Here is a 27,023-nt window from a genome sequence, read left to right as displayed (position 1 = left end):
TACATAATAAGCATTCACACCCCTGAGTCAATACTTTGTAGAAGCACCTTTGGCATTGACTAAAGCTGTGAGTCTAAATGGGTAAGTCTCTATGAGCTTTCCACACCTGTATTGGGAAACATTTCCCCATTATTCTTTTCACAATTCATTAAGCTCTGTCAAGTTGGTTGTTGATGATTTGCAAGCCTTGCCATAGATTTTCAAGCGAATTTAAGTCAAAACTGTAACTAGGCCACTCAGGAACATTCAATGTCATCTTGGTAAGCAACTCCAGTGAATATTTGGCCTTGTGTTTTAGGTTATTGTATGTAGTTCTGTCTTTGAGCTGTTCTTGTCTATTGATGTTCTGTGTTATGTCATTCTGTATTATGTTTAATGTTTTGTGTGGATCCCCAGGAAGAGCAGCTACTGCTTTTGCAACAGCTAATGGGATCCTAATAAAATACCAAATACTTGTTGAAAGGTGAATTTGTCTCCCAGTTTCTGTTGGAAATCAGAGCCTGTGCTTAGCTCTACTCCATTTCCTTATATAAAAAAATAACTCCCTTGTTTTTGCCGATGACAAGCATACCCATAACATGATGCAGCCACCACCATGCTTGAAAACATGAAGAGTGAAACTCTGTGATGCGTTGTATTGGATTTGCCCCTAACATAGTGCTTTGTATTCAGGACAAAAAATGTATTTGCCACATTTTTAGCAGTTTTACTTTAGTGTCTCATTCCAAACAGGACGCATGTTTGGAATATTTTTATTTGCAATCTCCATAGACAAACATTGGCAGTAGAATGGCCTTACTGAAGAGCTCAGTGACTTTCAACGTGACACCGTCATAGGATGCCACCTTTCCAACAAGCCAGTTCGTAAAATTTCTGCCCTGCTAGAGCTGCCCAGGTTAACTGTAAGTGCTGTTATTGTGAAGTGGAAACGTCTAGGAGCAACAACGGCTGACAATGCCATTCTAGACGATTCTGGGCTTCCAACTTCGTGCCAACAGTTTGGGGAAGGCCCTTTCCTGATTCAGCATGACAATGCCCCTGTGCACAAAGCAAGGTTCCATACAGAAATGGTTTGTCGAGATTGGTGTAGATGACTTCAGCCCCATCGAACACCTTTGGGATGAATTGAAACGCGGACTGCGAGCCAGGCCTAATCGCCCCAAATCAGTGCCCGACCTCACTAATGCTCTTGTGGCTGAATGGAAGCAAGTCCCCGCAGCAGGTTAGTATTGTGGAGTAACTACAGTGTTGTTGATCCATCCTCAGTTTTCTCCTATCACAGCCATTAAACTCTGTAACTTTCTTAAAGTCACCATTGTCCTCATGGTGAAATCCCTGAGTGGTTACCTTCCTCTCCTACAACTGAGTTAGGAAGGACGCCCGTATCTTTGTAGTGACTGGGTGTATTGTTACACCATTCAAAGTTTAATTAATAATATCACCATGCTCAAAGGGATATTCAATGTCTACTTTTTTTACCCATCTACCAATAGGGGCCCTTCTTTGCGAGGCATTGGAAAACCTCCCTGGTCTTTGTGGTTGAATCTATTTTTTTTATTTACTGCTCGCATGAGGGACCTTACAGATAATTGTATGTGTGGGTACAGAGATGAGGTAGTCATTCAAAAATCAATATTATTTCACACAGAGTGAGTCCACACAACTCATGATGCGCCTTGTTAAGTACATTTTCACTGCTGAACTTATTTAGGCTTGCCATAACAAAAGGGTTAAATACTTATTGACTCAAGACATTTCAGCTTTTCATTTTTAATTCATTTGTAAAATGTCTAAAAACATAATTCCACTTTGAAATTATGGGGTATTGTGTGTAGGCCAGTGACACAAAACGTGGAATAAGTCAAGGGGTATGAATACTTTCCGAAGGCACTGTACATGTATATACAGTATGAATAGTGTGTAAATAGTATTTTTGTTGTCTCTTGGTGTCTTTCCAATATATAACTCTTATTTTTTTATTTGTCATAACTTATGTTGTTCTTGACTATAGCTGTTCTGTACTTTGTTTATGTATTTGTACGTTTTATGTGGACCCCAGGAAGAGTAGCTGTAGCATGTGCAGTAGCTAATGGGTATCCTAATAAACTAAACTTTGTAATAGGTCTACTAGGCTAAGAAGTTGGTATAATGAACCCTGTGCTTGAATATCATGTGCAATGTCGGTTGGTTTATGCCATTATTGACAGTAAAGTGATCTGGTTGTTCTCCGAAATGTAGTCTGTAGTGTCTGCACAATTGCAGCAGAAAAAAGAGGTATCAATGGTTATATTTGATCATAACTGATTAGGTGGCGATAGATGATGGGGTTGTCTTTACTGAGAAGTCTCAATTCAAGGAGTAGACAAATGATTGGAGGAGACTGGCAAATGTGCGATCTAGTGGATGAACCTATAAGAGACAATGAACCTATAGTTCTGGACTGTAGATGGCACTGTTCCCATTCCAATATGCCACTGGCTGTGATTCTCAAGCTTTATAAACACAGTATCCACACGTGAAGCGGGCTCAACTGGTCCTGGTGCACTAGCTGCAATGAGTATTATGTGCTGATTGATTTTGTTCATTAGAATTACATCCTGATAAGCAGGTGAAATGGATCCACTCCAAAACATAACAGTTCTGAAGCATTCAGACACTGCAGTAGTCAGCCCACTTCCATCCCTATAGGCCTAACCCCAGCCCTTAGACCATTCAGTGGAAGACGATGAAACTCTGATGGTACATGTATTCGTTTGTATAGAAAGATATCCTCCAAAGGTAAAATGGTCTTGTAACTAACCTGCTAGTCACCCAGAAGCTGACATTAGTTTATGAAATGGCTCAACACAACCTTACTTGACACTGGATGTTACATTGTCATGTGACAGTTCAGTTTAGCTAGTTGGATAGACAAATTAGATTGCATTCCTACCACTAAATGAATGCACATGCCATTTGAAGGTAACCCTGAAGATGCCAAGTCATGTTTATGCTGTCATTATGGTGGCTGTGTGCAGGGGCGTTTCTAGGATTTCAAGACACTGGGGGCTTAGCCCAAAACCAGTAGGGGGGTCCGGGGGCATTTCCCCCTGGCAATTTGTATTATTATTTAACAGCATGAATTCGGTGTACTTTGAGATGATCATTGAGAGATTAGAACATTGAGAGATTAGATATTGTTCAGGTAACTTGCACCTTCCCACTTGCCACAGCAGACATTGCCAGTACTCAAATACAGTTCCTACTTTGGGTCTCTATACTCTGGAACACTCTCTACTCTCTTCTCTGGAACACATACAGTACATCTACAGTGTATTGCAAAAAAACACTTCAAACAAACCAAAACAACACACACACACATACGCACGCCTGCACACACACACACACACACACACACACACACACACACACACACACACACACACACACACACACACACACACACACACACACACACACACACACACTGTGCAGTAATTTGAATCTATTAAGCAGCTTTAGGCGATACAGTCTGCGTGCTCACCCCTCCTCTGCATTCTGTCTCTCCCCATCCTCTATTATTCTGTTGCTCTCTTTGTGTCTGCCTGGTGTATCTCGCTCCATCATATCCTACTCTTCTGTTGCTGTCTCTGTGTCTTGTCTGGAGTGTCTCTTTAGTTTTGCAATCCAAAACAGTCAAGGGGATACTAGGGTAGCTGAACTCATTTTGGGCTAGTGTCTGAGTCATCTAAATTATCCTCTTCCCTACCATTTGCCCCTGGCTGCTGCTGTTCTAAATGTTCCACTGGCCTGCTGTTCTCATCTATCCTCCTCTAAAAGGTAGCAAGGTAGAAGTGCAACATGTTGTTAGTGTTAAAGGGTGATTGCACTTCCTGATCTGGCCTCATTTTAGATTTGGTTGATTAAGAAATGCTAGGGTCAATGACTGAATTCAAATGTGAGTTGGTTTCAGGGTGTGGTTTGATGTGGGCGTTTCATGTGTGTGTTCACAGGTGAGAAGAGTCAGTGGTGAAAAAAGTACCCAATTGTCATACTTGAGTAAAAGTAAAGATACCTTAATAGAAAAGGCCTCAAGTAAAAGTAACCCAGTAAAATACTACTTGAGTAAAAGTCTAAAAGTATTTGATTTTAAATATAAGTATCAAAAGTAATGTAATTGCTCAAATATACTTAAGTATCAAAAGTAAAAGTACAAATAATTTAAAATTCCTTTTATTAAGCAAAGCATACGGCACAATTTTCTTGTTTTTTAAATGTCTGGATAGCCAGGGACACACTCCAACACTCAGACATCATTTACAAACAAAGCATTTGTGTTTAGTGAGTCAACCAGATCAGAGGCATTAGCGATGACCAGGGAAGTTATCTTGATAAGTGTGTGAATTTGACCATTTTCTGTCCTGCTAAGCATTTAAAATGTAACGAGTACTTTTGGGTGTCAGGGAAAATGTATGGAGTAAAAAGTACATTATTTTCTTTAGGAATGTAGTGAAGTAAAAGTTGCCAAAAAAATTGAATAAATAGTAAAGCATAGATACCCCCAAAAACTACTTAAGTAGTACTTTAATGTATTTTTACTAAAGTACTTTACGCCACTGGGAAGATTTAGCCAAATTACTTCGCCAATTAGCTTCAGTCGGCTGATGTGTGGGACCTGACTTTGACTTTGGATAGCCTATCTCCGGGCTAGTCAATAAATTACACAATGCAAATTAGACACTATTTTCGTGTTGGACACCTTTTAGTTTTCTCATTAAATGCATTCAATATTTGTATATGAATTTCTACAGTTTATCATTGGTTTGAGGTTTTAAGCTATTGTAATTTTAATATATTGTCCCATGTACATTGTGTAATTTACCGATGGGCCCTAACTAGCCCCATAGGGATATCCAAAGTCAACCCATTATTACCACATGTATTACGATTGGGTTGCGTGCAGCTGCACTCCGAATTTATGATTACTCGTGTGCTGCCAGCTGTGGGCATGTGGGCAGGATTGAAACAAACCCAACCTTCATTTGACATTGTGATGCAGTTATGACCACAAGTCTCACAAAATTGAGTTTCGTACAAGACTAACTTTATAATCAAAATTATCCTATTTACACTTTGTAGTCAATTTTGACAGTAGAATAAATGTTTCTGACTCATATTGATGCCACATAGTCTCTTTTCTAAATGAGAAGTTGGTTTTTAGGGGCAGTTACTCTTGTAAGTTACTGACCAGGGAACTCAACTGTAAAGAAAAATTCAAGTGTCCACATAACAGCGCAACACCACTCCAGACATGACAGATAAGAAGCTACAGAACATAGCCCCTAGGTTATATGAATATAAAGTGACATGAGCCAAAAAAAGACCTGTAGAATGGAAGAAGTTACAAGACCTCTATGATTCATGTAATTTAATCAGTTCTACCAGCTAATGTGAGCTTTTTAGATTACATAACATTTGTGAACACATAGCTTAAGGGACTATGTATTTTCAATGTTTTGTTCACCTTCAAGCTGGCCATCTTTTTCCCTCTCTTTCTGGCTGCCCTCCCCCTTCTAAGTTCAAGTTTGTTTATTTGTCATATACACATGATATACACAAAGTACACAGTGCAAGGAAATTCTTACTTGCAGGTTAACCTCTCGACAATGCAACAACAATAGAAAAAGTAAGTAGCTAAGTGAATAAAGAGTAATAAAAATAAAAGTTCAATTAAATAATTTCACCAATTTAATGATGGGCAGTTTCTTTACAAATAGTTACATGGCCTATATGGAAATATCCAACATGAGCCAAGCATGTTTACCTGTCAAATGGAATAGGTTATAAGACCTCAAAGACTCATTTCATTTTGTCAGTTCTACCACCTCAACATTGCTCATTTTAAACAGGGTTAAAAATAATATTGTAGTAAAGTTCAGCTTCAGTCCACAGGGGGCCACTGTGTTACTGTCAGAAGATATGTGCTTCAGTCAGAAAAAATGTCTCATCTCTTCGGTCTCAGCTAGCTAGCCAGCCAGTAGCTACCGAACTAGCCAGCCAAGCTAGCTACAGAAACGAAACCCATTTAAATACGCTCACTGGAAATAAACACTTTTCCTAATATCATGACTTATATCAAACATCCCAAGCTTGCCCATTCCCTAAATATACTGTTAATTAACTCTGACTGACACCCAATAGCTTAGGATGCTGAGCGCTAACGCTAGCGTATCAGCATTAGCCAACCCTTATACTGAGGGAGACTAGCTAGTTAGCTACCACCAACCCTGCACAAACCTGTGGCTAACTCTGCTGATGCACTTTGACTTTCTAGCTGTTCTGCCCTTTCCACCTGATTCACTGCATCCTCAACCTGCTTGCTTTTTTTTTACCTCTCTGTCGGAAGAAAGATGCTGCAGACTCTAACTGAGTAACAGGCATTTTGCTGAGTGATGACATTGACATCTATCTGGTGCTGTAGGGGTAGGGGAGGGGTCAAGGGATGTGAGTGGTCCACTGCTTTGTGAAATCTCCACCAATCACAGCAGGCACTGCGTCACTCCAGGGGCTTCTTCCTAGTGCAGTATATTGGATTGTTTATTTTTGTTATTAAAATGTGTCATTCTTTTTTCTTTTTGATCCCGAATAGCGCAATTGATGTGTGGTTATGCAAACTCATATCACACTGAAATAAATAACATAACAATTTTGGACCATATAAAGGTTCAGGGCTGGACCAAAAACGTCCAGGGTTGAAGCCCCGGAAGCCCCGGCCTAATGACGCCACTGGCTGTGTGTAGTAGTTCAAGTGCAACCCATTCATCTGATGAGGCATTTGCACTCATAAAAAAAGCCACACAACACAGGAGCATACGAAGTATATAACCAATTGTATTTCCCCTCTGTCAATGTACTGTACACATATTAAGGTTAATTTCACAGGAACACTTTACAATATCATCGAGTTAGGACAGGAATATACTCTGAGAAGTTTATGTTAAATGGCACTTCATAAAAAATAAGATGAAATTACAGAAATTGAAAATGTAAACATGATACAACAGAGAGAATGGCAACAACAGACAAAGATAGCAAGGTTTTTCAATGTACATGAAATGAAACAAAAGAGTGCACATCATCCTTTGTGTTTTCTCTTGATACGTTTACATACAATCACTAACCTGTCCTTAATGGAAATGTCATGTTATTCAACATTGAAAAAAGAAAATACTTTGAATGGGTCTCTGTAGTCAGACAATGCTGTCTCGTCGCAGACAAAATGCTCCCTTTCATCTATATCGGATTAAAAGGAAACGTAAAAAAACGGAACTGCAGGAATGGTAACAAGAGAAACACAGAAGTATCTGAGCAATAGCTATACAATTCACAAACCTTCAATAGTTCGTCTCACGGAACAGTCTTTTATTCATGGATAGAAAAACCAGAACACATGTTTGGTTTGCTTTCAAAAGGTAACACAGTATTTATCTCTCAAAGAGATTTTTTCTACTGTTTGTGCCTTTCCAGTTTTTTTGTGTGCCAATTTTGAAGAAGGAAAGGGAAAGCCGGCCTCTTGACACAAGCTTGGGCATGTCCCTCCCTTCCCACAGGAACATCCAGAAAAAGTTATTCAAAATTGACTGTGTCCTGCAGCTCCCTTTCATATTCACTTTTCCTCATAGGGGGATCTGGCTGGAGTGTTGACAGTGGTGACCGTGGGGTGGCAGAACATCTCTCACATGAAGTATATTTTTCATGTCTACCCCCCCCCCCCCCCCGTGTACTCCAACAAACACAGAAGCAATGCTTTTTCAAACCCAAGACATCTATACATACAAATATGTTTACAGAGCAATGTCTTTGCTACAGTAGCGTTTTGCTTTTTGAGATTTAAGCTTGAGGAACTTGTTCCTGGATGGAATGAATGACACACTGTCGATTTGTTGATCTCTTCTCACACAGAGATGAGAGAATCCAGCTCATCTCATCCATCCAGATAGTGGGTTTGTTGGTTAAATTCAGCTGTGAATTGGTGTATTCCCTTTGAAAACCTGTATTTTCCCAAAAGGAAACATGGCTCAATGATATTGGACCATTAACATAGCACCATGGACAACCAGAGAGATAGACAGAGCGGAAAGTAGTTTTACGTGGGATAACACAAAATGGGGTAGGCTAGTCTGCAGAGAAGGTGGGTCACCCAATCTCCAAATATGGGTATGGCTTTAGTTTAATCTAGTAAACTCTACAGGGTTGCTCTGTCCTTATCTACCATAATGACCTTTCAGTACACACTGATACTGCTGACTTCATTACAAAGACATAGGGACTTGAGATAGAGCATGATGAACTGACATTCATGCAAACCTGGTTCTATAGTACAATGGTCTAAGCTGAGTTTTCACTGTGAACCATAACCATACAGTTGATAGATAGTGGTGCTATATACAAACACAGCAAAATGGATATGCTTCTTATCCTGTGTGAAATGGTATGTTATCCAATACAATATTTGGTATGTGATACAAATTCTGAAAGCATAATTTAACAGGAATTGTGGAAATACTGATCGCAAATTTGATTTTTTGTTATTTTTTTGTGCCACAAATGTAACAATCACACCCTACACTTTGGAAATTTATCTAGAGGATAATGTGGAAGTGAAATTCTTTGGGAGAACCCCCTTTCCATGATTTTCCTCTATTCCAGTGTATCCCAACAGTCCCCGAGTACCCCCAACAGCACACATCTTTGTTGTTGCCCCGTGCAAACTCACCTGATTCAACTGATTGAGGGCTTGATCGTTAGTTGACAAGTTGAATCAGGTGCGCTTCTCCGGGGTATTCGAGGACTGGAGTTGGGAAACCCTGCTCTAGCCTATCTCTCTCGTTCTCTCCTTCTCTCTCCGTCCCTCTCTTAGACATAATACTCTTTGTCTTTGTTCTTCTTGCCCTTGGTTACTGTCTTAGCTACTGTAGCCGTGGTTGTGCTTGGTGTCTTCTCTAGTTTGACCATGGCCCCGTTGCCCTCGGAAACTGGATTGCTGATAAAGTTGTGTCCCTGGTCCGTCTGGTAGGAGCCCTCGTCACGGTTGCGGTACTTGTACATGGCGTAGAGGAGGATGAGAATGCAGAGGGCAGCAGCTGCCACAATGCCAACCACCATCCCTGTGGTGCTACTGGACTCTCCGATCCTATCCACCAGGCCGGGGTGCATGACCTTCTCACCGGGGGCTGTAGGGTCGGCTGTGGGCACATGGGGGAAATTGGGGGGGTAAGTTAGTCCAGGTGTATACCGGGATGACGGAGGGGCAGGGGGCAGAAGCACCTGGTCACGGGTGTTCATTTTGCCCGCGGGGATGTGGAGCTGGTCAGGGTTGGTAGTGGGAGCATAAGGAGGGGGGCGGGAATTGTGGGGTTTCTGTGCCCCGCCCTCACCGACAGCGGGGGGAGGAGGAGGATGCAGGACTGTCCTGTCAGTGACCAGAGGGGAGTTTTTGTAAAAGTCCTCATCATCTGATTCCGTCAACTCCCCAGAACCGAAGGCCGAGACCTCCACAGGGTCACCGCAGTCCTCCTGGTCCGGGGGGCAGGGAGGGTGAGGGTTGGACAGCATCAGGGACTCTTTGGTGGTCTCAAGTGGGGACAGGGAGGTGGGAGGAGGGGGGATAGCAGGGTAACGGGTGGCGATGGATGGGGGCTCAAGGGAATCCACTGTTATTATAGGCAACACTAATTCACCTCCTAGAAAAGAAACAGAGAGGGTAGGAGACACATTAGAGGAGCATTAGGAGACCCCAGACATGAATAATGAACAATTGTGCTCACTACATTACAAACACAATGTGCTCATTATATAGCTACAATGTTCCAAATCATGTAATATTACACCATGTAGGGGCAAGATAATTAAAATGGAAGATATTTAAGGATACAGTATTATCTATAATATGGATTTGCTTACAAGTTCACATTTCTGGACATCTCTTAAGAAAAAAAAAGACAGCAAACCATGGGATAAGGTCACTTACGTACATCAACATATTGCCACATGATTTTTGCATGAAGAGAAAAACAAATTCAAAAACAGCCGCATAACATTGATATACATCCTTATTTACTTGACTCGCAGTTGCAGGCGGACGTGTGCATGCCAGTAACAACATTTGTTAGTTTACTGAGGTTGAAAATCCTTGATGTTTATAGAAACATAACCACACCTCCTCAAGCCACCTCAACAAAATGACTAAAAACCTATACAAATATCAAGGTTAGGAAGACAAGGGAGGGGAGGGGAAGGAGGATAGGTGGATTGACAATGACCATTTGTCTGGATAAATTGTGACATCTTACAGGACAAACTGGCGACAAGTAAGGCCAATCGTCTATCATGATCTAATGTCGCTTTTGAAACTCTTGAAACATTTGCATGAAAACAACCCTTTTATCACACAGACAAGTAAGAAAAAAAACGACCCCTTCGTACATCACAGGAGGTTGGTGGCACCTTAATTGGGGAGAACAGGCTTGTGGTAATGGCTGGAGCGGAATCACTGGAATGGAATTAAATACATCAAACACCTGGTTTCCAGCCCTTATTATGAGCTGTCCTCCCTTCAGCAGCCTCCTGTTTCGTACAGTTGAAGTCGGAAGTTTACATACACCTTAGCCAAATACATTTAAACTCAGTTTTTCACAATTCCTGACAATTAATCCGAAAAATTCCCTGTGTTAGGTCAGTTAGGATCACCACTTTATTTTAAGAATCTGAAATGTCAGAATAATAGTAGAGAGAATTATTTATTTCTTTCATCACATTCCCAGTGGGTCAGAAGTTTACATACACTCAATTAGTATTTGGTAGCATTGCCTTTCAATTTTTTTACTTGGGTCAAACATTTTGGGTAGCCTTCCACAAGCTTCCCACAATAAGTTGGGTGAATTTTGGCTCATTCCCCCTGACAGAGCTGGTGTAACTGAGTCAGGTTTGTAGGCCTCCTTGCTCACACACAATTTTCAGTTCTGCCTACAAATTCTCTACAGGATTGAGGTCAGGGCTTTGTGATGGCCACTCCAATACCTTGACTTTGTTGTCCTTAATGCCACAACTTTGGAAGTATGCTTGGGGTCATTGTCCATTTGGAAGACCCATTTGCGACCAAGCTTTAACTTCCTGACTGATGTCTTGAGATGTTTCTTCAATACATCCACGTAATTTTCCCGCCTCATGATTCCCTCTATTTTGTGAAGTGCACCAGTCCTTCCTGCAGCAAAGCACCCCCACAACGTGATGCTGCCACCCCCATTCTTCACGGTTGGGATGGTGTTCTTCGGGTTGAAAGCATCCCCTTTTTTCCTCCAAACATAACGATGGTCATTATGGCCAAACAGTTCTACACTGCTCAAAAAAATAAAGGGAACACTTGAACAACACGATGTAACTCCAAGTCAATCACACTTCTGTGAAATCAAACTGTCCACTTAGGAAGCAACACTGATTGACAATACATTTCATATGCTGTTGTGCAAATGGAATAGACAACAGGTGGAAATTATAGGCAATTAGCAAGACACCCCCAATAAAGGAGTGGTTCTGCAGGTGGTGACCACAGACCACTTCTCAGTTCCTATGCTTCCTGGCTGATGTTTTGGTCACTTTTGAATGCTGGCGGTGCTTTCACTCTAGTGGTAGCATGAGACGGAGTCTACAACCCACACAAGTGGCTCAGGTAGTGCAGCTCATCCAGGATGGCACATCAATGCGAGCTGTGGCAAGAAGGTTTGCTGTGTCTGTCAGCGTAGTGTCCAGAGCATGGAGGCGCTACCAGGAGACAGGCCAGTACATCAGGAGATGTGGAGGAGGCCGTAGGAGGGCAACAACCCAGCAACAGGACTGCTACCTCCGCCTTTGTGCAAGGAGGAGCAGGAGGAGCGCTGCCAGAGCCCTGCAAAATGACCCCCAGCAGGCCACAAATGTGCATGTGTCTGCTCAAACGGTCAGAAACAGACTCCATGAGGGTGGTATGAGGGCCCGACGTCCACAGGTGGGGGTTCTGCTGCCTGCAACATCCTCCAGCATGACCGGTTTGGCGGTGGGTCAGTCATGGTGTGGGGTGGCATTTCTTTGGGGGGCCGCACAGCCCTCCATGTGCTCTTCAGAGGTAGTCTGACTGCCATTAGGTACCGAGATGAGATCCTCAGACCCCTTGTGAGACCATATGCTGGTGCGGTTGGCCTTGGGTTCCTCCTAATGCAAGACAATGCTAGACCTCATGTGGCTGGAGTGTGTCAGCAGTTCCTGCAAGAGGAAGGCATTGATGCTATGGACTGGCCCGCCCGTTCCCCAGACCTGAATCCAATTGAGCACATCTGGGACATCATGTCTTGCCCCATCCACCAACGCCACGTTGCACCACAGACTGTCCAGGAGTTGGCGGATGCTTTAGTCCAGGTCTGGGAGGAGATCCCTCAGGAGACCATCCGCCACCTCATCAGGAGCATGCCCAGGCGTTGTAGGGAGGTCATACAGGCACACTACTGAGCCTCATTTTGACTTGTTTTAAGGACATTACATCAAAGTTGGATCAGCCTGTAGTGTGGTTTTCCACTTTAGTTTTGAGTGTGACTCCAAACCCAGACCTCCATGGGTTGATAAATTTGATTTCCATTGATTATTTTTGTGTAATTTTGTTGTCAGCACATTCAACTATGTGAAGAAAAAAGTATTTAATAAGATTATTTCATTCATTCAGATCTAGGATGTGTTATTTTAGTGATCCCTTTATTTTTTTGAGCAGTGTATTTTTGTTTCATCAGACCAGAGGACATTTCTCCAAAAAGTACAATCTTTGTCCCCATGTGCAGTTGCAAATTGTAGTCTGGCTTTTTTTATGGCGGTTTTGGAGCAGTGGCTTCTTTCTTGCTGAGCGGCCTTTCAGGTTATGTCGATATAGGACTTGTTTTACTGTGGATATAGATACTTTTGTACCTATTTCCTCCAGCATCTTCACAAGGTCCTTTGCTGTTGTTCTGGGATTGATGTGCACTTTTCACACCAAAGTACATTCATCTCTAGGAGACAGAACGCGTCTCCTTCCTGAGCGGTATGACGGCTACGTGGTCCCATGGTGTTTATACTTGTGTACTATTGTTTGTACAGATGAACGTGGTACCTTCAGGTGTTTGGAAATTGCTCCCAAGGATGAACCAGACTTGTGGAGGTCTACAATATTTTTTCTGAGGTCTTGGCTGATTTCTTTTGATTTTCCCATGATGTCAAGCAAAGAGGCACTGAGTTTGAAGGTAGGCCTTGAAATACATCCACAGGTACACCTCCAATTGACTCAAATGATGTCAATTAGCCTATCAGAAGCTTCTAAAGTCATGACATCATTTTCTGGAATTTTTCAAGCTGTTTAAAGGTACAGTCAACTTAGTGTATGTAAACTTCTGACCCACTGGAATTGTGATACAGTGAATTATAAGTGAAATAATCTGTCTGTAAACAACTGTTGGAAAAATTACTTGTGTCATGCGTAAGTAGATGTCCTAACCGACTTGCCAAAACTATAGTTTGTTAACAAGACATTTGTGGAGTGGTTGAAAAACGAGTTTTAATGACTCCAACCTAAGTGTATGTAAACTTCCGACTTCAACTGAATGTGACTAGTATGAAGCCCTGCTGCATTGCGTGATTTGGCGAGCTAAAGACTAGAACGTAGAAGAGGAAATGTTCCTCTGTCTGTCTCAGAGCCAGGTGTGCCACAGATCTGTCCAACCCTACTCCTGACCTTCACCATAACGGGCTTTCAGACTCTGCTAGGACATTTGTGTCTTTGCAGCCTTTCTTTGACAGCTCACTACTGCCCAGGGCCAGACGGGCAGTAGTGAAATATGGAGCCTTTCTGAAAAGGTCAGAAACAGTGATAGCTGTAGGAATATTAAGATCAGTCATCCACAAACACCAGAACCTACTATGAGCTTGATATTATCAACACTGCCTCTGACAACCAAATGTAGGCCTACATGAAGGCCCCAGCTATTTCCCCTCCCTTTTGTTTCTTATTTTGTTTATGGGAGTGCACAAGGATAGCATGAGATCTTCTCATCTTGAGATAAGATCTTGCTAGCTAGTGGCAGTAATGAAATCTCCCCTAACAGCGAGTTCAAAGCAGAGGAAGTAGCTGAGGAAAAGACGAGCGATGAGAACAGACAAAATTACAACTTTGAAAGTAGCGATAAGGCTAGACCAAGGCACATTCGATTTTATCCATGAGCTCATTAAAACTAGCCTATTGGTCCCTAGGGCCTTGCTATGACACTGAAACCCCAGGCCAGGGCTGACAGACAGACTCACCTGTTCCAGGCTCACACTCCTCCAGGTCCTCGTCATCACTGGGACACTCAGCAGAAGCCACCAAGATGTCATCCGAGTTCTGAGACTGAGGAGAAGAGGACACAACGTTGGTGGCTTTGTGATCTATACAGTATTCAATCGTTCAAACTCTTAGTTGTCGACGTCAAACATTAATAAAACAATAACACAAAGTTACTCCCGAAGTTACTCACTTACTCACTTGCCTTGCAAGTGAAACTTCATTATTTGAGAATACTTCAAAAAAACTAAGGCTGGAGTATTGCACTCCTTGCTGTTTCCACCAGATCAATAGTAGAAAAACAATTAATTATGGGCCAGGATTCAATTTCACAGTGCTAGCTCCATGATGCAATGATTGTGCTCAAACAGAAGCATCTCTTTTTTTCTTTCCGAATACCTTCTGCGCCTATACATACATTTATATCCCAGACATATACAGAAGCTACATAAATATCATATACAGTGAGCTACAAACGTATTGGGACAGTGACATTTTTTGTTGATGTTTTGAAATGATACAATGACTATGAGGTTAAAGCGCAGACTGTCAGATTTTATGAGGGTATCTATGAGGAATATGGGACAAAATACTACACTTTTGACTACTTTAATACACATTATAAGTGAATTTGTCCCAATACTTCTGGTCCCCAAAAATGGAGGGACTTTGTACAAAAAGTGCTGTAATTTCGAAATGGTTCACCCAATACGGACGAAAATACCCTCAAATTTAAGCTGACAGTCTGCGCTTTAACCTCACAGGCATTGTATCATTTCAAACCCAAAGGTCTGGAGTACAGAGCCAAAACAACAACACATTTGTCACTCTCCCAATGCTTTTGGAACTCACTATAGTTTGATCCGGAGATTACACGAATGCATCAGTTTGTCCTCACATGTCAAGGCACAGAAAGCCTCACGATAAATCATATCTGCACATGTTTGATATGAGACACCCCTTTTTTTGACAGCTCTCACATACAGTATATTAATCATCGGCCTGCCCTGAGCTCTTCTCAAACAATGTTCCATCAAACTGTCATCACAGTTTCTAAGACAATGTTTTCAATTCAAACATGTATTCAACTGTCCCAGTGTATTATTTACCTATATAAAATGGCAAAAGAATAGACACACTGAACTATTTTGAGGAGAAAGGCAGTGTCAGTAAATGTAGTCACTACAAGCAGGTGTAGCCAACCCAAAAGCTGTCTGCCATTATGACTTTCAGAAAGAGCATTGAAATTCAACAAGGGCTTGAGAAATCTAGTCGATGTAAATCTATGCTAATGACCTAGGTTAACATAGACAGGGAGGTTTGACATTGGAGGTAAGCAATTAGGGCATGATTGACGTCAATTTATCGCCTTCATTATCATATGGACAAGCCTAATCAACTTATTTAGCTGGAGGAAGGAGCCTTTGCCCCAACCGTACGGTATCAATGCATTTACAGGGTTGGGATTTAGCTGGAACTTGACATGCTTACTGGGCAATGGCTGTTACAGAGTACTGTGATCCATCAAATATGCTTTAAGACATCTGGAGGCGTGGTTAGTGTATGAAAAGGTATCAAAGCTTCGCTTTTTCGCAATAAAGCTTTAGCAACTGTGATCAGAACAATTGCTTGGCCGTTTGAAAACCGTAGGACGATTAAAGAGTTGTCTTGTCTGGCCCTTGTGTCTTACTCTCTAATCCACACGTAACAAATAACGGCATTGTTGTGGCGTTTTGATTCTCTAATTAAAACATGCTTTATTGCTGCATATTAGAGCTGCCTGACTGCGTTCATAAAGCAATTACTCCCTCCCTTCCTGTGTCTACAACGCCTGTAGTTTCATAAGCAAGTTTATTGTTTATGGTGGAAGTATTATTCATTTGGTTTGTTTTCGGAATTTATGACATGACGCCATGACAAATGTTCAGCTCAGGTACACGAAACACTTTCAATGTAAACCACTGCCTGAGAAAATGATTACAGCATTTTATATCCCACTACTGTCGTCTAATGGCACAGAGGGAGTTAGCTGACTGTGAGAAGGATTGAGCTTGTGTTGTTCAGTAACACATGTTGATAGGACGTCTCGTCTTATGAGGAAGCTAGAAAGTAGAGGATGGAGAATAAATCATGACCACAACAGAAGAGAGAGGATTGCCAAGTGAATACACTGTCACGCCCTGATCTTTCTCACCTGTCCTTGTGATTGTCTCCACTCCCTCCAGGTGTCGCTGATTTCCCCCCAGTGTATTTATCCCTGTGTTTCCTGTCTCTCTGTGCCAGTTCGTCTTGTATGTTTCCAAGTCAACCAGCATTTTCCCTGTTCTCCTACTTTTTGCTATTCTCCTTTTTCTAGTCCTCCCGGTTTTGACCCTTGCCTGTTTCTGGACTCTGTACCCGCCTGCCAGACCATTCTGCCTGCCTTGACCACGAGCCTGTCTGCCACTCTGTACCACCTGGACTCTGATCTGGTTTTGACCTTTTTGCCTGTCCACGACCATTCTCTTGCCTACCCCTTTAGATGAATAAACCTTGTAAGACTCCAACCATCTGCCTCCGTCTGCATCTGGGTCTCGCCTTGTGTCATGATATACACAGGTGTTTGTCTCTCCCAATCAGTGTTAAGAGGGAAAAAATGACTTTGAATATAACTTCAACTTGTACTGTTTAATATTTCAAGTGACTAATGTTGTTTTAAATATTCAGACAGCCCGTGAATATAAATGATGTTTTCATGTGTTGAAAGGACAAGCTTGGTAGTTAGCCACGTTCTGCTGGGAGCCTAATAAGAGCAGCTCTGAGGTGGTCTCTCTGTAACCCCCCCCCCCCCCCCCCCCCCTTGTTCTGCTGGTCTCCCTAGGGCTATTTATATTAGTCCAAGGTTCTACGTGGGGATGAATTGTGGTTCATCAACATTCATGCAAATGACTACCGGATCGCTGGATATGGAAATAGGCAGTTTAGCCATGACTGGCATAAACTGTTACTGAGTGTGACCTTCAATCATCTCTTGATCGACAAAGTCGAAGGCTGAGGGGGAAAAAAAGGTTGAATCCAAGAAATGGGGGCGTATTAAAGGATGGAGGTCCCTTGACAACTTACACTGAATGTGGTGGGGCCTTTTGCGTGGATCTATATGCCCACAGGCGGCCTAATACATATGCAAGTCAGTGTAGAAAAGGAAATGTAGCTAGCTGTCTGCTAAAAAAACCCTGTAAATGTAGCTTTTGGGGGATTTACAGCTTTGTAGCTGCAAAAAAAGAAAAGAGTGCATCACACTGCTGAGGGAGTTTTAAAAACAGCACAATGACTTCCACAGGGTCTGATGTTTTTTTAATCTGGTGTGCACTGTGACCATGACATTGAAAAGGCATCATACATGAATTAATTTCCCCCAACAAACCAGGAAAACACTTTCAGTAGAGAGCTAAAGTATGTTCAAAGACGTGTCTAGGTCCAGTGCTTTGTCTGTGCTCCCTTATTGAAAGCTCTTGGTTTTAATGGGTAATTACAGCCTCTTATTGGCAGAGGCATGCCAGCATGGTTATGTTGAAAATGTGCAAAGGAATTGAGAGAGAGAGAGAGAGAGAGAGAGAGAGAGAGAGAGAGAGAGAGAGAGAGAGAGAGAGGTGCTCTTTAAGGGTTGTTTGGATTTGTCTGCCTGGTGAGTGGCTAAATGAGCTATAATGTAGATGGAGTGTCTGTCTCACGCAGCCAACCTCCTGATAATGGACATATTGTCTGTCTGGCGGAGTCCCTTCGCAAAAACCTTCCCACCTAAATGGTTGCTTATGCTGTCTGTCTAATGCCTTCAGCCCTAACACTAGCTCCCCCACAGTCCTTGTCACAGTCACCTCTAACATTAGGAAAATACCATACGTACAGCTCCTTATAGTACAATGTTAAAACCAGGATTACTGAATGAGGGACAGTTAACACACGGATTAAAATCGCTAGTCTTTGTTATCAGTCATCATTACATCACCTCATGCACCATTGGTCACTAATAACGTTCAACATGGCCCTAGTGCCCTGCCTCGCATGCCCCCACCCGGCCTTCCCTCTGACCTGGGAGATGCTCTCCCTCATGCTGGGGGAGCGTTGCCTGCGGGTGGTGGTGGTGGCCATGGTGGTGGTGGTCTCCATGATGGTGGTGGACATGTCGGAGGCTGCCAGTGGGGTGGTGGAGGTGGTCTCAGTGGTCAGCACAGACAGGGAGTCTCCCACCAGCCTCAGGTTCCCCTCAGCCTGGACACTGGGGTCACTCTCTGCCGCCAGCGTCAGCACCTGCAGGCCGTTATAGTAGAGGCCGGAGATCTGGCCCTGGAACGGCCGGCCCTTATCCTGACCCCCGATCTTTATCGCTGCCTGGCTGTTGAAGATGGTCAGCTGTCGTCCTGTAGTGAGGTAAAGGAAGAGGAGGAAGAGGGATCGAGGTCGAAAGATAGAAACGGAGAGAAAGGAGAGAGACACAAACAAGCGGACATCCAATTACAGTATGAGTTATACCGTTCTAGATACCCAGAAGGCCCTTGGCAACAGATTTGGAACTCAGCACAACAAGTTAAATGATGGACGTATATGTTAAAAGCTTGTCTGAAATGTTCAATTCAATGACAGTGTTCTGGTTTGTATATTTAGTCATCGTACTGGTCACATATATTGGCCCAATATATTCTGAGGGTAAGATGTGGTTAGTTTGAATGTTATATTGGTAAAGTATTTTCAATTGGTTAGTGTTTAAAATCAGAGTTAGTGAATTGGCTCAATCCTGGTCATATGGTCCAAAAAAATTGCTTTTCAAATCAGTTAAGTCTTTGCGAGAGGGGAAGATGGCACAATAATGCGTATAATTGAACTTACATTTCACCATCAGTGTGTTTACATAGAGTAATGGGAGAAAAGAGTGTCATGGGAAATTGTAAGCACATTACTTTCCTCCATTAAGCACAGGAAGTTGTTTCTCTGAATTGATGGACAGCTAGGGACAGGGCATTTCCCTTTCATCCTCTCGGTCATAAGCCGACGGACCAATCAACATTGCTCCTCTGGGACCCACTGTACTGAGTGGACTGACTACCTCTGGTGGAAGGGAAGTGTTTTCTCCCTCCCTTCCTCCGTTGGGTTATCTAACTCCACCACTGACAGCAGCAGAAGCAGCACTGGTAAGAACTGTCACTGTTACATCACCCAGTGAGTTCAGCATGTCGAGAGAGGGTAATGTAGTGTGCCAATCTCAGGAGAATTCTAATTAACTATGTAGCTGAGTGTTGCAGTGACAGTAACCTAGAGGTCTGTCAGGGTCTCAGCCCCTTTGTCCCTGAATGTCTGTGACATGGTTGCCAAGAATGCAGGGTAGTCATCTGGAGGTATAGCAGGGAGAGTATAGTGGTGTTTAGTGGGGTCACGTTACTGTGTGGGTTTTTAGCATGGTCAACCAACCACAGCGTGGACTTATACGTGATTCGAGAATTTATAGAGACCAGGATGTGAATTCAAATGTAAGGTTTATTGTGGATACTTCCACCTTGTTGCAAGAACCACAAACATTAGATGAAATGCTCCATTACCAGCTAATTATTCCAGTTGTTTAACAGGTTAGTTATCACTTTAAATATGTTTATGTCACAAGAAGAATAAACAGATAACAACAAGGTAAGAAAATCAGCAGCATCTAATTAAACACAATAATTGGAGGGATGTTGTCGGAGGGTTAGTCAGGGGTTACGTTTAGTTCATTCATTTAAAAATCTCTGAAGAGGTGCAGCATTCCCAAATGGTCTGGGGATTGCAAAGAATACCTGGTAGATGTACTGTTACCCATTTGGTATATTTTGTTTTAGAATGGTACTAAATGAGATGAGGTACGTTACTCGAAATTCCCGAGGTGGCTGTCGGAGGATATATAAATCTATGTTCCCCTCCTAGCCACTACGATCCACAGTCAATTTCAGTCCAAACATACCCAACATGTAGCTCTATACCGTACATAGGTAACAGCATTTGATCCTTTATCTCTTGGCACTGCACCTCTTACAGGGATTTAGACAGAGGGATTTAACTGGATTTAGTAACTGTTTAATGGATTCATTCATTTTTTTTTTCGGTTTACCTTTGTCGAGTAGCCACTCGTCAACTACCCGACCGAGTCGGTATGGGATTCTTTGTCTAGCAATAGCCAGGCGCTCATTATCAAAGTTCCCTTCAAAGAATTTGGAGAGACAGATTAGAGGTTAAAGTCTGGAAGTTGAAAGATCACAAGGTTAGAGACAGGGCATCATGGCTAACACGTTTAGCAAGTTATCAATTTTAACCCAGCTTCAGGTTAAAATAAACTTGTGCTTTACTTAGTGTTATTAAGTTAAGGGAAAGTAACAAATGGAACATTAGTTAGAAGGGTGTTTATTTCTATTTATAAAATACTGAGATTGATCATTTAGGGGGATTGGTGTAATTATGACATTTTTAGCAAAGCATCAGGGCTTAAATGCATACAAAATAGAAGAAGAGATTTTAACTGTAATTGGTAGAAAACAGCAAGAAAGCAACAATGCATGCATTTGAAAGATAGCAATTTAGAAGCATAAACACAGCGTGAGTAAATATCAGGAAGACATTTTCTGGTTGATATCATCTCAATGGAAGAACGATGATGACTGTTACGGGAAGTAGCATAGCAGGGTTCCTTATTCTTGACGAAAGTGATTCATGATATCATTAAAATGTTATACACAGACATTTCAATCAATTGTTGTTATTTACTCTGAACAGATATACTTTATATATACAGTATAAACAGTCTATTAAGCGTGATAAACTTTACGGATATAAGATTATTATTTATTTGTGGAAGACATTCTTTTATTATATATTTTTTGGAACTTTTAGTCCCTTTTCTCCCCAATTGGTAGTTACAGTCTTGTCCCATCGCTGCAACTCCTGTACGGACTCGGGAGAGGCGAAGGTCGAGAGCCATGTGTCTTCCGAAGCACGACCCTCCCAAGCTGAACTGCTTCTTGACACACTGCTTGCTTAACCCGGAAGCCAGCCACGCCAACTGTCAGAGGAAACACCATCCAACTGGTGACTGAGATCAGCTTGCAGGCGCCCAGCCTGCCACAAGGAGTCACTAGAGCGCAACGGGACAAGGCCATCCCAGCCTGTCAAACACTCCCCTAAACCGGACGATGCTGGGCTAACTGTGTGCCGCCTCATGGGTCTCCCGATCACGGCCAGCTTTGACACAGCTTGGGATCGAACCCGGGTCTGTAGTGACGCCTCGAGCACTGCGATGCAGTGCCTTAGGCCACTGCGCCACTCGGTAGGCCCTATTGAGGACATTCTATTGTGAACAAATCAAAGGCTCCCAAGTTATGGGATATGACTCTATCTACTACTAGGCATTGCTTTAATGAGATAATTAATTTTCTCCCTTGTCTGTGTGACTGTGGATGACACGCCTTGTATCAGACTCAAAATGAAATAACGAACCAAAAGAAGGACCACAATGGCATCTGAACTTTCTCCGTGACAGTTCTCATTTAGCTCAAAGCCCTCATTTCCACCGCTCTACTCCTTTCACATACGGTTACAGTAATGTTATGATTGGGCCAATTACTGACTGGGTTAGTGCCCCATTGGTGGAGTGCTAGAGTGGATGAAGCAGTCATTATAAAATAAAAAAGAACCTTGGTAAAACTAGCCTTGAGCAGAACTCCACTTGATAGAAAGCTTGACTGTACTGGAACCAAACACCTGCTGTAGCATAGTAACGTAATCTTACCCCGGCGCTCTTAACCTACCATAAAGATACAGTACAACAAAATGCCTGTGCCAAATATGGGTATACAACTGATTGTCTGACTAGACAAGACTTGTTCTGTCAGATCATGTACTGAATATCAAGAAAGTGGAGAGAGGGAGAGAGTTCTCTGTCATTGAGAACAATACCTTTACTAAAGTCGGTAGAGAATAGCTGAACTGCCCCTATCAATTACAATCTAGAAAATAATTGACCAATTTTGGATAAGTCTTTATTGTTAGTTGGTCAGTGTGAGTGGAGAAGGAACAGATCATTATACTACATGAATCATAAGGATGCAATGTAAAAATGTTTTGGATTTGATTTGTTAGATAGCATGGAGGAGAGATAGAAGGTGCGGAGCAGACGACAGAATGATATTTTTGAACCTTAATTTAACTAGGCAAGTCAGTTAAGAACAAATTCTTATATACAATGACGGCCTACCCCGGACGACGCTGGGCCAATTGTGTGCCGCCCTACGGGACTCCCAATCACGGCCGGATGTGATACAGCCTGGATTCAAACCAGGGACTGTAGTGACGCCTCTTGCACTGAGATGCAGTGCCTTAGACCGCTGCGCCACTTGGGAGCCACACACCTCTTCCTCCTCCCCTTTTCACGCCACACACACAAAAACACATCATCAGTGCTCTCATATAAAAGCTAATTTTACAGGCGGGGGGGGGGGGAGGGGGGAATAAAACGAAAGCTGAGATTTGGCTGAGGGTTCCTTCATTGCTCCGAGGCTGTGCGAAGATCCCATTCTCAGCATCCACTCTGCCACCGGCCAAGCTGGCTGCTACAATTACTGTGAAGAATCCGAATCCATCCTCTGCTAGACAAACTCGGCAAGGCAGCTTGAGGGAAATGTGTCCATTTCAGATTGTTATTAGATTGTTTATGCAGTAGTTATCTGTGCCCACCATGTGGCGACTCCATAAAGTGCTCTGAATAGATAAAATAGTGAAATGGCACATATCAAAACTGAATGCTGGGGCGTGCTGAAGAAAACAAATCAATTTACTCTATGGCAGAAGGCAAATTTCCAATTCCATTTGGACTTGCTTGCCAAGGAGCATTCAACAACTGTCCCAGAATTTATGTGATATTTTCTGTTTGATGGCTTGAGCTGGAATCACCATGCACCTTCCTCCATGTCTGTGTTGTTCAAATACAGCCTGGATATGTCTCTCTCTCCCTCTCTCTCTTTCTTTTAATGTACACTTATCTGGCGCTCCCACTCATCCCACCCATTTCAAAGTGTCCTGCTCCATGCCTTACCTGGTGGGTAGCGCTCGACCGGCTGGTTGTCCACCTGGAGGGTGGCGTTGCCACCACTGCGTGTGAAGCGCACAACATGGTACTTGCCATCGCTAACTATGACAGCCGGCTCGTCAATGGTGATGTCATCTGTCCCCACGTTGAAGATCACGCCAATCTTTCCTTGTTCCTGGAGATAGAAGAAACAGAAGAGATGTTTGACTTGGGGTGACTTGAAGTGAAAATGCAAGCGAGAAATTCCCAAATCTAAAAATGTGTTGAAAATAGTGGCAGCTGCTCTACCACTGATGAGTAAGACATTGGTATTGTTTTTGTTGTTGTTACAGAGCTGCAGGGCTGGAAGTATCCTTGGTTGAGCAGCCCAGAGTTATCCACTGTGACATGGGCAGTGTATTAGACTACTGCGTCTCTATCTGCTCCATTCACCACATGCTTCCCTCTGCGCTCTGCATCAGGCTCCCTGATGTGGCTCGCTAAAGATACGACCCTGCCGCTACTCTTCTACCCGACATGACCTTACCCATCCCTCTCACTGCGTCTTCTCTCACACCTGCAATCTCCATAACAGGTCAAAGTCACTTCCTCAGTCTGCCTCAGCTAGGAAACTAGGCTGGGGAGCCATTCACTACCGCGTGTGTGGGCGCTCTGTGCCCGCCCGGGCTATGCACGTCTGTAGCCCCTGTGATGGGACTACAAGGTCACAGTGCTAATGTGGCAGTGTGAGAGCAGACTCACCTCCCCGAAGACCAGACCAGCGGTCTGACAGCTTCAACAATATTCCATCCCAGTCTATAGGGTGACACCAAAGCTTACTTCACACATCGTTTGGTACTGTCGGTAATTTGGGATGTGGTATTGTGTCTTCGTGAAGATGACAAGCAACTGGCAGGTTTTTAGCGGGTAGCTTGGGAATTGATTCCCACACAGCCATTTGATGAGCAGAACAGAAACCAGACAATCTATCAGCGTAGACATCTGAAAGGGCAAACTGCCAAGAGGTTGTCACCGATGATGAGAGAATATGGAACCTCTCACCTCTCTGGGTCACCTCAACCGCTTCCGTCACTTCCTCAGGATAAATGAGGACAAAGTTAAAGGAGCATTACAGCCACCAGGAAATGATACTATGCAATATCCTGTCCATCCATATACTGCAGTGTGATGATGGTCATCTGTTATCAGTTATCTAGTTAAAATCCTGTGTAGTTATTTGATGACTTATCTTTTTTATTAACACTGTATGGGATTTGCACAGATGTAGCACCAATCCATCACATCAGTGTTCTGAACTGACAGAACCTTGGAGTGACCCCACCACTGCTACCATCCAAACAGTACAACCCATCAGTGTGTCCTCCTCTGCCTATTCCCCATTGTCACATCCTGACCAGTAAAGGGGTTATTTGTTATTGTAGTTTGGTCAGGACGTGGCAGGGGGTGTTTGTTTTATGTGGTTCGGGGTTTGTTGGGATATGTATTTATGTAAGAGGGGTGTTTGTTTTATGTGTTCCGGGGTTTTTGGGTAATGTTCTTGTTTTGTATTTCTATGTTGTGTATTTCTTTGTTGGCCTGGTATGGCTCTCAATCAGGAACAGCTGTACATCGTTGTTGCTGATTGGGAGTCATACTTAGGTAGCCCTTTTGTCACCTGTCTTCTGTGGGAAGTTGTTTTTGCACTGCTGTGTTTAGCCTGCAATACTGTGCGTCCGTTCGTTTTCTTGTTTTGTTATTTAAATGTTCAATAAAAGTTAAAATTAGCACTCAACCCGCTGCGCCTTGGTCCACTACATACGAGGACCGTTACACCCAAAGGTAAATATTATACTTTGTGCGCACATTTTTTGGTGAGCATTTCTCCTTTGCCAAGATAATCCATTCACCTGACAGGTGTGGAATATCAAGAAGCTGATTAAACAGCAAGATCATTACACAGGTGCACCTTGTACTGGGGATGATAAAAGGCTACTCTAAAATGTGGAGTTGTGTCACACAACACATTACCACAGATGTCACAAGTTTTGAGGGAGCGTGCAATTGGCCTGCTGACCGCAGGAATGTCCACCAGAGCGGTCACATTTGGAGGAAACCTGGCACCATACCTACGGTGAAGCATGGTGGTGACAGCATCATGCTGTGTGGATGTTTTTTAGTGGCAGGGACTGGGAGACTAGTCAGGATCGAGAGAAAGATGAACGGAGCAAAGTACAGAACCTCAGACTGGGGCGAATGTTCACCTTCCAAGAGAACAACAACCCCAAGCACACAGCCAAGACAACGCAGGAGTGGCTTCAAGACAAGTCTCTGAACGTCCTTGAGCGACCCAGCCAGAGCCCAGACTTGAACCCGATCGAACATCTCTGGAGAGACCTGAAAATAGCTGTGCAGCGACGCTCCCCATAAAACCTAACAAAGCTTGAGAGGATCTGGAGAGAAGAATGGGAGAAACACCCCAAATACAGATGTGCCAAGCTTTGTAGCATCATACCCAAGAAGACTGTAATCACTGTCAAAGGTGCTTCAACAAAGTACTTTCTGAATACACTGTATGTCTGTAATAAAGCCCTTTAGTGGGGAAAAACTCAGTCTGATTGGCTGGGCCTGGTTCCCCAGTGGGTGGGCATTTGCCCTCCCAGGCCCACCCATGGCGGCGCCCCATCCCAATCATGTGAAATCCATAGATTAGGGACTCATTTATTTATTTAAATTTACTGAACTGTAACAGAGAAATTGTTGCGTTTATATTTTTGTTCAGTATAAATCTTTTTTTATTTTTTACATTTTAGTCATTTAGCAGACACTCTTATCCAGAGTGACTTACAGGAGCAATTAGGGCTAAGTGCCTTGCTCAAAGGGACATCAACAGATGTTTCACCTAGTCGGCTTGGGGATTCGAACCAGCGACCTTTCGGTTACTGGTCCAAAACTCTTGACCGCTAGGCTACCTGCCACCAACAGTTGGTGCAGCAGCTAGCTCCTCCATTTCCTTGGAGACAGCAGTTCAGTTTGGGGTCAAGAGCAAACTCCTTCAGTCTGCATTCCTCACATTAAGCCCTGTGATTTCTCCCGAATCCACAGTGCAGTAGGGGGAAATGTATCTGAGCCCAGTGTTTCAAGATAAGGAGAGCCCCTACTGTGCACTCCACATTTCTCATGCTGAAAGATCCCATTTTACAATCACCAAGTGTGACGTTCACTGACCCCATCAGTTATTTTCATGGAATTACAGGCTGACATTTCTCCTGGTGCAGCAGGGACCTGGGCTGGGGAGCGGGGGTGTGGGCTGGGGTATGTACAGGTTCCATGGAAAGGCAGAGTACTTGGCTATTAGGAAAGGTGAGGGAAAGGACATGTTCTTCTCCAGTATTTACTGCCCTCCGGATGACCACCACGCGGCGCCATAAATTAGCTTGCCCGTTGAACGGCTGCCTGCACCAGTCGAAGGCATGCCCGTGTAAGCTGTGAATAAAGAGCCGGCTCAGGGTGTCTCCCACTCTTAGGCCATGGTCACGGTCACTGGCCCAGCTGCTCAGTGTGAGCTACTGTCCCCTTGCCACCACCTGGGTTATGTTTCTCTAATTTGCCATG

The 27,023-nt window shown here is 43.2% G+C and overlaps 1 protein-coding gene across 13 annotated transcripts in view; it reads right to left on the bottom strand.

Annotated features, from left to right (window-relative positions):
- Nucleotides 1–6,850: 6,850 nt before the first annotated feature.
- Nucleotides 6,851–27,023, bottom strand: part of LOC115154828 (neurexin-2) — a 321,345-nt gene continuing 301,172 nt past the window's right edge. For 5 of the 13 annotated variants that reach the window (XM_029701457.1, XM_029701459.1, XM_029701458.1 and 2 more), the window contains 5 exons: nucleotides 23,439–23,607; nucleotides 20,466–20,555; nucleotides 18,422–18,750; nucleotides 14,335–14,419; nucleotides 6,851–9,722 (listed from right to left, as the gene is read on the bottom strand). In XM_029701457.1, coding sequence (XP_029557317.1) covers nucleotides 8,896–9,722; nucleotides 14,335–14,419; nucleotides 18,422–18,750; nucleotides 20,466–20,555; nucleotides 23,439–23,607 — 1,500 coding nt within the window. In that variant the 3' untranslated portion in view covers nucleotides 6,851–8,895. The remainder of the gene's footprint in view (nucleotides 9,723–14,334; nucleotides 14,420–18,421; nucleotides 18,751–20,465; nucleotides 20,556–23,438; nucleotides 23,608–27,023) is intronic. The other 8 variants (XM_029701466.1, XM_029701468.1, XM_029701470.1 and 5 more) reach the window with 3 other exon arrangements.

This window comes from Salmo trutta, chromosome 19, assembly GCF_901001165.1.
Source record: "Salmo trutta chromosome 19, fSalTru1.1, whole genome shotgun sequence".
NCBI classification, from domain to species: Eukaryota; Metazoa; Chordata; class Actinopteri; order Salmoniformes; family Salmonidae; genus Salmo; species Salmo trutta.
Note: the sequence above shows the minus strand (reverse complement) of the source record. Positions and strands in the feature narration are given on the sequence as shown.